The sequence below is a fragment of the Diachasma alloeum genome, unplaced genomic scaffold, assembly GCF_001412515.2.
Source record: "Diachasma alloeum isolate Michigan unplaced genomic scaffold, Dall2.0 Dall_scaffold_00270, whole genome shotgun sequence".
In the NCBI taxonomy this organism is placed as follows: domain Eukaryota; kingdom Metazoa; phylum Arthropoda; class Insecta; order Hymenoptera; family Braconidae; genus Diachasma; species Diachasma alloeum.
Window position 1 is genome coordinate 899,597 of NW_021680409.1, and position 10,650 is coordinate 910,246.

The 10,650-nt window shown below is 36.6% G+C and overlaps 2 protein-coding genes across 2 annotated transcripts in view; both read right to left on the reverse strand.

Annotated features, from left to right (window-relative positions):
* Nucleotides 1-231: 231 nt before the first annotated feature.
* On the reverse strand, nt 232-3,569 carry LOC107037777. The gene is made up of 4 exons (XM_015256518.1): nt 3,489-3,569; nt 2,585-3,031; nt 592-784; nt 232-436 (listed from the first exon to the last, which is right to left on the reverse strand). The coding sequence occupies exons 2-4, from the start codon at nt 2,816-2,818 to the stop codon at nt 420-422; spliced, it is 444 nt and encodes a 147-aa protein (XP_015112004.1). The 5' UTR covers nt 2,819-3,031; nt 3,489-3,569; the 3' UTR covers nt 232-419.
* A 1,904-nt stretch (nt 3,570-5,473) lies between these two features.
* Nucleotides 5,474-10,650, reverse strand: part of LOC107037774 (splicing factor 3B subunit 4) — a 9,003-nt gene continuing 3,826 nt past the window's right edge. Inside the window, exons 2-4 of the mRNA XM_015256513.2 lie at nt 9,121-9,204; nt 8,742-9,016; nt 5,474-6,442 (exon numbers count right to left, since the gene is read on the reverse strand). Of these exons, the coding sequence (XP_015111999.1) occupies nt 5,636-6,442; nt 8,742-9,016; nt 9,121-9,204 (1,166 nt within the window). The 3' untranslated portion in view covers nt 5,474-5,635. The remainder of the gene's footprint in view (nt 6,443-8,741; nt 9,017-9,120; nt 9,205-10,650) is intronic.

Consider the following 10,650-nt stretch of genomic DNA (forward strand, 5'->3'; position numbering starts at 1 on the left):
GACTCCAGTACCAGTAAAGAGTCGAGCAAATAATTAAACAAAAAAGGAGAAAAATTCATTATTCAAATCATTTGTGGCTAAATTATTCAAATCCCTCGGCTGAAATAACGAAATGAGAGTGGATAAAAAAAATGAGATGGGGCCAGTTAAGTGCAGGCAGGGGAGTCTAGTTGACGGACTTTAGACGACAGATAGAGAAGCCTCTCTCGTTATCTCAAGCCAGCACCGAGGCCTTTATTGCAACTCTCGTCATAACCGTTGGGTATTAACGGGTGTCATTAGACAGACAGCTCAAGTGGACTTGTCTTCCCCTCTCTCTCATCCGCCAGACATAATCATAAGCCTTCCCTCATTTTATTATTAATAAAAATGAGAATGAAAACACGGAGAAGACACTAAGTGCCAGTGTGTCATGAAGCTCAGGCAACGATTGGAGCTGTAATGCATAAAAGAATAACAAGTTATTTAATGATGTCTATGATTAGATAAAAATGATGCTGGTTACATTGTGATTATGATCGGTATTTCATTTTTTCATTCAGATCGATTATGGTGATGAGGTGGGTCTAGGAGCGAGGTGGCGCCACTTACTCATCAACGAGGAGCTCGATTCGGGCGCGCAGAGCAGGAGTTTATGGTGAGACGGAAGCACACCGGTCGTTGGTATCACGTGGATTGAAATTTCATTTGTTGCATTTTGATCGGTACGCGCATTTGCGGCTGCCGGGGTACTTGTTAATGTTTGGATGTTTTGACGACAGTTGCTTATGATGTAACTGGTCACCTAAATCCATGAAATTATTGATTTATAATAAATTATTTATTTATTATTGATCAGTGATTCAATTGCATATGAACATGATCGATTTTATTCCACCCCTAAATATTTAGAATAGTAGTGTCATTAAATTAAAAAAAAATATATTTTTTTTTAATCGTTATTTTACATCGCTTCGACCCGGTTAAGGTATACTGCGATGATGATCAAGACTTTAAATGGTTAGATCGCACCATTCTACCCGGCCGGGATTTGAACTCGGAATCTTTCGCATGTGAGCAACGAACTTACCCACTGCGCCAAGACACCGGGCATATAATAAAAAAAAAAAAAAAAATGCATAGACACTTATTGGATAGAAATAAATTGGATAACGAATATAGGGAAGGGTAAGGCAATATGGAAATTTGGGGTAAATAGACACTCAAAAAATTTGGGAAATTTTTTTTTTCAAAATTTAAATTTATGAAAATTGTTTCATTGAGCAATATGGATACATGGTAAATCCTTATAAAATGAACTAAAATGGACGCTTAAATAATTTTCAAATCATTTTCAATAATCGAAAATAATTAAAAAATTGCTTCTTGGCAATGCCCACAACCGAAAAATTATTTAAAAATGGGGTAAAATGGACACCCGAAAAAGTTGGTCCTATTCAACTTTTGATCAATAAAATTTTCAACATTTTCCAACAGAATCATGTCGGTACATTTTTATAGAGAGAAATTAGAGTTGGAAAAAACTTCAACTTTATTTAATTTTACATTGAAGTTTGAAATATGAGAGTAGCTTTGGATTTCCTGATTTACTATCGAAATAACTTTGAAATCAGTAGCGAAGTGGTAAAACGGTACAAGTCAAATTTGACTATTAGCCAGTTTTCAATGAATATCTGGAAATCTAAGGGAGATAGCAAAATTTTTATCATAACCTTTTTTGTTGATCCGTTTGAGAGCTACAACAAATGTAATGGCGAAAATTTCGCTATCTCCCTTAGATTCGGAAATATTCTTCAAAAACTCAACTGGGAGATAAGTCAACTTGAATCGTTTTACCACTTCGCGACTGAAATTATTAATTTTTTCAATGAACAATTACACGCCCTACGCAACTGAGCTTTTGGCCATTCGCGAAATTCGTGAGATGGCTACTTTTCTATTCACAGAGCAAATCACCATAAAACAATGGGGGGAGGGGAGGATAAATGAACAAAGAAAAATTTGGTTTAGCACCCCCCATGACAAAGGTAAAAAATGAGTTTTTTTTTTAATTTGAAAATCGTAGTGACAACTAGTGTTTCAGAAATTGAATAATATTGCTAAAACATCAAACATTGAGGAAGAAATCGAAGTGTCCATTTACCCCTTTTTTGCTTTACCTGACAACACTTACGATGCAGTCTTATGACAATGTGTTGTACGGGGCAAAATCGATCGGGTCCGCGATTTTCCCTAGTTATTCTTATATTCCGTCATATATCACAAACTGTTCAATGGGTCCAAGGCCCAGTGAAGACTTTTAAATTTCACCGACGTATCCCCTTAAAAATTCTAAATTTCATTGAATTTCAATGAAATTTTAAAAAATGCTAAATTTCATTGAATTTTTAATCAAATCTGAAATATCTTGATTTATCCTCTTCTAAAAACTGTCAGAGGACTGTCCATAAAATTTCAATTTTTCTCCAACAGCGTAAGCTCTCCTTGAACTAAATTTCCATCAAATAAAAACTGATGACATTTCAACTCCAGAGGCCGAAAATAATGATTCCCCCTTTAAAACTTGATTTCACAATTTTCTTACTGATGAAATAATGAAGAGAATCAACAGGGCAATTCCCAGCCAGAAGTACCAGGCCTCCCAAAAATGTTTCGGCGTATTCCGCTGTATCAAGAAGCAACACTGGGGCTCGCAACAGCAGTAGAGACAAATATTATTCGCTTGACACGACACAGGTTTTATCGTACCTGGTCCTTCACTCGTATTATTCCCCTTGGTATCGACACTGCATTCGTAAGCGAATCGCGCCATTCCCATGAGTTTGCATGCTATTCGGTATCCAAGTATTTTTTCTTCCTCTGGCACTTTGCCAACGCTCAACTTCCTCACTTCACCTTCAGTGCAAGATGCTCACTTTATCTTGGAACGTGAATCTTTATTATTTTACGGTTCGTTGGTTTCCACTCGTTGCCAATTAATCACTACCCCTTCCCAGCATCTAATTATTCATGTTCTCACTTATCGGGAGATCTATAGATCGAGGAAAATTTAATTACTAGGAGGGGTTTTAAAAATTTATTTCGGTTTAAGGATAGACAAGGACAGCCCTGCGATAAATTGATTATAAATGATTTTGCGATATTTTAATGTGTGAAATTTTTAAAATTCCGTTAAAATCTCAAATTTATTTAATTTTTCAAACCATAAGAAAAAACTTTAGGCAATTGATAAATTTTAATTAATTGGTAATTGTTATCATTATCATCAGTTGATCTATCTCCAGTGCAGTAAGAATTAAAATTCGTGACATTGCAAAAGCCCAAGAATAGCTTCTAGAGAATCAATTCAATAGCAGGGACCATTGCACTTGTCTATCCTTAATGCAATCCGCGGTCGATCAGATCGCGGTCAATACCGATTTTTTAACTATCATGTTTTAGAGGACGAGTAACTGATTATGAGGAAGCTGCTTGCAATTTAATTTTACCTGGGGCAAGTTGTTGCTGCCTTTGGCAGAGTAACTACTGGCACTGGCATGACGACCAGCTTTGAAAAATCGATTTGTGCCACACTCCTGGCTGGCATCTAATCACGCACGACAAAGTAACAATCGATATTGCTAGACCACGAGTGACCACTCGGTGCTGATACCAATAAAATATTCAGGTGGGCTAGTCTGGCATGAAGAATTCAGAGATGATGATAGCTCATAGCTTCAGCGGGCTATCAATTATTTTAGTTGAGGGTATAGGTAATTGTTGGGGTGAAAGTTTGTCGAGTTTCTTGAGTTGAAAGTCATTATTTGTCGCAAGATCTCTTATTTTTCCTGAGGCAAGTGGCGTTATTTTCGTTTAAGAGAGGAAAATCAGAGTTGTTAAAGTCTCCTAGATGATGGAAGTCTCTGGAAAAATTTTCATTGCCTGAATATCTAGGCATTTGAAAATAAAAAAACTATCAACTTCAACACAAAAATGAAACCCTCAAATCTAAATGCAAAACACTTTTTATTGAAAAGATACATTCACCTCAGACGTGTTATAAGTAGATTTCATTCAATCTATCAAGAAACAATTAGTACAAAGGGGGTTAAAGGGGTGAAGCGAGGTGGGTCGAATTAAGTCAAGATGACTTGAGGGAAGACCGAGGTGAAATTTACAAGTCTTCACTCGGCCTTAAGAACCGTTGGACGACTTTTGGTATATGAGGGGATATATTAAAAAATAGAATGAATCGCGGACCCGATCGCTTTTGCCCGTATATCCACCGAAAACGTCATTGTCCACGTTTTTACCTTAAAAATTTTCCTTGCACCAGTTTTCATAAGATTTCAACTTTTTTTTTTAATGTTCGTTTTACTCTAATGAACAAAGCCAAGTATGCATTTTACTGTATATGGAATGGGACATGAGTAAATGTTTTCGTCGTTTTTGATTTTTTTTCGTTACTATATTGAATCCTAAAATTCGTTGTTTTTCCGAACCTTAAAAATCGTATTATCACTTTTTTGGTCTTGAAATTCCAATTACGCATGATTACAACGTTCAATAACAAAAAACAACAATTTTTAAATGTTACATAATGAAATATAAAATTCAACAATTTTAAATTTTACCGCGATCTCCCCTTAATTCGACCCATCTCGTTTCATCCCTTGTCCGCAGCTTCGCTATCGCAGCTTCGATATTCAAAAAATGCAGCCAATTTTATGAAGATTTTTTCACACATTATTGGATCCATTTAGAGACCGTTTGCAAAATTTGAGAAACCCCAGTAGCTAGGGACCAACAAAAATGATGTTTAAAGTTGCTGCTTATATATGAGGTTAAATGGGTCATCGATAATTTCAGTATTTTTTTCACATTGCCGACTGGTCGATAATGTAGAGGAAATGCACGAGTTATCGATGCTCCCTTTAACCTCATGTATAAGCATAAGCAGCAACTTTAAAAATCATTTTGTTGTTGTCCTGCTTCTGGGGTGTATGACGGCTCAAAATTTTAATTTTCATTATAAAAATTACTGAAAAAAAATTAAAATAATCGACCGTGACGTAATTGGCAAAATTCAAGTTTTTCAACTTTTTTTCTCGAAAATTCGTTATTTCAAGCATCTAAAGATTGGAAATTTTTTTTAAAAAAACATTCTTATAGGTGGTGAAAAATGAAAAATTTTGCCCCCTAATAAATCGAAATCGGATGAGTAGAACTCGAATTATTGTAAAAAAACGGAACAATTTGAAAAAAATCATATTTCCGAACTGGGCTGTCAAAAAAATTTGAACAAATTTGAGATATAGTTTTTCAAACCCCCTAATCGTAGAAAAAATCGCCATCAATTTTCAAGAGGGTGAGGGTTAGCCGTTGACTCATTTGGCATGGAATACCTCGTATGCATTCAACTTATTAATCATAGACGGAGGGATGAGCATGGAGTGGTCAAATCAAATTAACCGCAAGAATAAAAAACTTGCGATCATAAATCCAAAACATTTTTTATTGAAAAGATACATTGACCTCCCACAAGTCATTACTAAATTACATTCAGGCAATTTCTAAAAAACATTTCAATCATTTTTAATTGGTAGAATAAGATCACTCAACTCAACCCATCTCCTTTCACCCCTTGCCAACAGCTTCAGTACCCCCCATTGTCATGTGGTGGTGGAGGTGGTGGCGGTGGTCCCCGTGGGAACGGCGGTCTGAATTGCGGGGGAGGAGGGGGTGGTGCCCCCCCTCCACCCTGGGACACAGGTGGCATCGGGTGCCTCCATGTGGGCGGAGGTCTAGGGGGCGGTGGAGCCGGCTGATATCCCCCGAACTGTCCTGGTGGACCCGAGGGAGGTGGAGGTGGTGGAAACTGTCCAGGAGGTGGCCAGTGAGCTCCTGGAGGTGCCATCATTCGATGACCTTGAGTCGGCGACGGTGGAATAGGCATTGGGGGGAGGGGGGGTGGCATGCCAGGTGGCAGGGGTGGATGGGACATGGACATGGGGGGAAGGGGCGGTGGAGGAATGTTCGAAGGATTGAAACCAGAGGGGGGAGGAGGAACAGGTGGTGGAGGGGGGTGACCCATGGGCATGGGAGTGGCAGGGGGTCGGGGTGGAGGCACCACCATCCCGTGATGCATCATCTGGTGGGGTGGGTGGTGGTGCTGAGGCTGGGGAAGACCTTGAGCTGGCATGCTCATGGGGGGAGCGTCGGCGAAGAGCTGGTGAGGCCTGTCTGCCTGGCTCAGGGGATTCTGAGCTGCCAGGAGACGCTCAGCTGCACTACCGTGACGCTCACCCTTGGCGTCACGTTTGAAAGCGTAAGAGACTGATATTGGACGGTTACAGAGATACTGGCCGTTCATTGCTTCTATGGAGGCGTCCGATGCGTCGAATGACGCGAAGTTTATGAAGGCGAAACCCTTGGAGTTACCAGTCTCTGGGTCTCTCATTATCTAAGAAAGGAGAATGGGTAAGTGTTTCTTCGTATGTTGACCACGATGATAAGCTGAAAGAGGGATACAGTAGAGTTCCCTTTATTTTCCGGGCTCGGGACGTGTCCTTAAGTGAATTTCGTGTAAAATCCGAATAATGGAATTTCTCCCACTCCGCCACAGTGGGTCGCATTGGAGAGGAAATGTGGATACACGGAGAAAAAAATACATCGTAATTTTGTGAGAATCCTTCCAAAAATTAGTGTGCTGTTCACCAACGCTGGGACATAACAGGGAGTCATCGGAGAATTCGCATGTGGCACACTAATTTTTACGGGAATCCCCCGAAAAAGTGGCCGGAGTCCCACCAAAAATTAGGGTGCCACTTATGAATTTTTCGACGACCCCATGTTATGTCCCGGCGTTGGGGGACAGCACACTAATTTGTGGGAGATTTTTTTCTCAGTGTATAGGTAGAATCGTGGTAGTGATAATTGCCTTCTGCCACTCAAAAGTGGAGAATCGAATTTTTTTAATCGAAAAATCAGTTTAACAAAAATTTCCAATGTATTTTTGAATATAATCTGAAATTTTCGCTCCTTAATTTTATTTTATTTTATCGTTATTTTTTCGTTGATCAAAATTGTATTAATATTGAAGAAAAAATTTTTTTGCCCAAGTATTATGTATAAACTTCATTTATGATTACTAACTCGATGTTTAATGGTCCCCATGCATCTACCTAGTCTTTTTTATTCTATAGTTGAGAGGGCTCCTCTCAGGAATCCGAATAGGTGCGTTTTTCCGTACTGTTTCGATTCTTTTGCCATTCTTTTGTAGAAATTCACTCATTCATACTTATAACTTATTTTTAAAAATATAATCGATCCATTGAAAATAACGACTTTTTTCAGGTTGATCAATGGACTTCAAAATGTTTCTTTTCTCGCATTATTCATAATTAAGGAGCGAAAATTTGTGACTATATGTGCACTTCCACATGAAAAGGAACCACTTTGTCGATTCTAGTTTCCGAGATGTTTTGCCTCAGCAACTCCCATTTATACCAATGTTAAATTGTTAAATAAATCTTCTCCACCGACGTCATTCTTGATCCTATGAGGATCATTTTGGGCTTACAATATGCGGAATGTTATCAATATTATTACAGTACACATAACTCCATATCGACAAAGTCGTCCCTTTTCATGCGGATGTTTACATATTTAAAAAACCTATTTTGAAAAAAAAATACATTGGGAATTTTTCAAAAGGTGATTTTTCGATTAGAAATAATTCGAATCTTCAATTTTTAACGGTCGGAGACGAATGTCACCCACAAAATCAAATTTCTGAGGAAAAATCACGCGGAAAATGGTGTTTTCTCATCAAGTTTTCTCGTTAAGTTTTTTTTCCGAGGTGAACCTTTCCTTAAGGATATCCAAGTATCGTTTACAGTTTGTTATAGACCCCACTATAAATTCAACCATTTTCAATAATCAAATTTGGCAATTAAATTGCGTGAGTAAAATTTGAAAAAAATCATGAATATTCAGCGCCATTTACGTTACATTTTGCACAGAATCATTATTTTTTTAAACATTCGTTGTTTATAAATAAATAATTGAAATTGTTTAAACTCTCGGAAACCTAATTTTTTTAGACATGAAATAGATTTCTAGTAAAATTCTGAATATGAATAAATTTGTTACGATTCCTCACGAATGACTTTTATAGTGGAAAATTGATTATTTATAAATTAATTCTAAAAAATGTTAGTAATTTTCAAAAACTGCAATTTCTTAGTTATTTCATCAAGATTTCTCCAAAAATACACTTTCTAATTGCTTTTCAGATTTTTAAAATGTTTTCAAATGGTTCAATATCGAGACTCTATTTCAGACCTGCAAAGTTTAAATAATAAAATCGTTGTAAAAAGTCCGGTAACTTATGGTAAAATGGGGCTCAAATAAAAGGTCTGATGTTCGACTACAAAAGTAGAAAAGCATTTCACTGGAGAAAAAATAGCTAAAGTACTTGGATATCCTTAATGCATTGAACTATTTCTATTAACCATCTTTCATAAACTCCTTGCAGTCGAAATATAGTCATAAAAATGCCGAAAAACTGAAAGTTTACACTAGACCTATGCAAATTTTGTCACGAGATAACCCAAAAATTTCCATAATGAGCATTTAAAAAAAACATTGTAAATTATTGCGAAAATGTAAAAAAATCCCTTGAAAAAAACTACCCCTGATTTCCTGGATTTACAAAGCTTGGAGACGAAGGTTTATTGATTTTAAGTGAATTATTTTACCTTTGGCGTTTGAAGGATGACTCCAAAAGCACTGAATGTATCGTATAGGAGCTTCTCGTCCACCTCAGGATCCAGATTACCAATGAAAATATTAGCACCGACATCCAGATTCTTCTGGTGGGCACTGGCCTTATTCACTCTTATGGGTTTTCCATAGAGTTTGATCATGTTCATGATTTTTATGGCGTAGTCAGCGTCCTCTTCACCCATGAATTCCACAAACCCATAGCCCTGGTGCATCTGGGTTACTCGGTCTTTGGGCATGTGAACATTTACTGAAATAAAAATGAAAATATACATGAACATGAACAGTATAAAAATATAAAATATAAATAAAAAGTTTCTTTTGATATTAAAAATATTTTAACAAATTTCTTACCCACTGGTCCTGACTGAACGAACAGTTCCCACATGAGGGACTCAGTGACTTTATCGTCGAGTCCTCCAACGTAAATAGTTGCATCTAGAAGAAAATGAAATATTATTGTCTTCCAGAAAAGTCGTTTTAATAACTGATTACTTGAAATGTTATGAAAAATTATAAAAATGCATGCAGTGATGACTTTGTATTCTTTCTATTCTAGATTGGGAAAAAACCTACAGAGTTCTCAAACAAGTGCTACTTGTGCTAAAAAAATAGTTTTTTTATTCTTAAAAAAGGATTTTCTTTCCAAACATGCAATGAGTGTCGAGATGGAAAATTTGTTGCTAAAATAGCTTTAGTAGCTCCAAAAAATTGTATTTCTTGTGAAACCAAAAATGTCATTTCTAGCCAGGGATAGCCACATCCATAAATTATAATTACCGTTAAATTATAGTGGTTAATTCATTAATATCACTCAGAAATTTTAATTATTGAAGTAATCATCAATTTAAATATTCAAATTCCCAATTATTTATTAGTCAGTAATTTAGTTAGTAAGATTGACGATTATTTGGATAATCGAAAATCCCTTATAAGAAATTTAGTATTATTTACTAGATGGAAAATTTACAGTTCCATATTATTAAATATTGAATTCATCATCAATTGGAAATTTAGAATAGCAATTATTTTTCAATTTTCAAATTTCGATTGGTATATTTAAACCTTAATCAATGTACGTCTGAAATTCTTTTAATATTGGAGAATCGGAAGATTGATCCCACGCCTGTTTTTAGTACTACTTCGTCGTTATTCGATACTCCCAGCCGTATTTTACTTCTGGAAAATGTTCATTTTATACGAAACAAGGCATAGTAGTTTGTGGTTTTGACTATGTAATAATCACAGACAAGAAATAAATCCTCAATATTTATGTCGTTGTTTATTTCCATGTTATCAAACTGATTCAGGATGTGGATCATGGGATGGTTGGAAAATTAGTAAACCATACACTGAGAGAAAAAGAAACAAGTTCTCAAACAAGTCTTGTTTGGGTCAATGAAATATGACGCTGAAGTTAGCAGCCGACTTGGCAGCAGAACAGGGGCGTATCATGATCCCCTGGGGCCCAGTGCACACATGATTCAAAAACCGGGGTAAAAATCAATTATCGACATCGAAAAATGTTCAGACATTACCCCTCTGCATTCATGAAGATTCTTACCCCTCTGGAACCATTACTTGTTGATGTTTGAGGGGTGCAAAAATTGATTTTCCTTGAAGTGAAAGAAAAAAAAATTGTTGGCTCCAAAACACTCAAAACCACCAACAAATTTCCATTGAAAGATATTAGGAAAGACTCCCTCAACCTCCAGAAAAATAATCAAGTCTTTCAGAGTGGTCCAAGGAAGTGCTAGGAGGTGAAAAAATGGAATTTTCGCGTATTTCAGGGGGAAAAAAAATCTCCAACTAATAATAAGCAAAACCACCAACAACTGTTGATGGAAAAATACTCAGTGCAACTCCCCCTACCCCCAGAAAAAT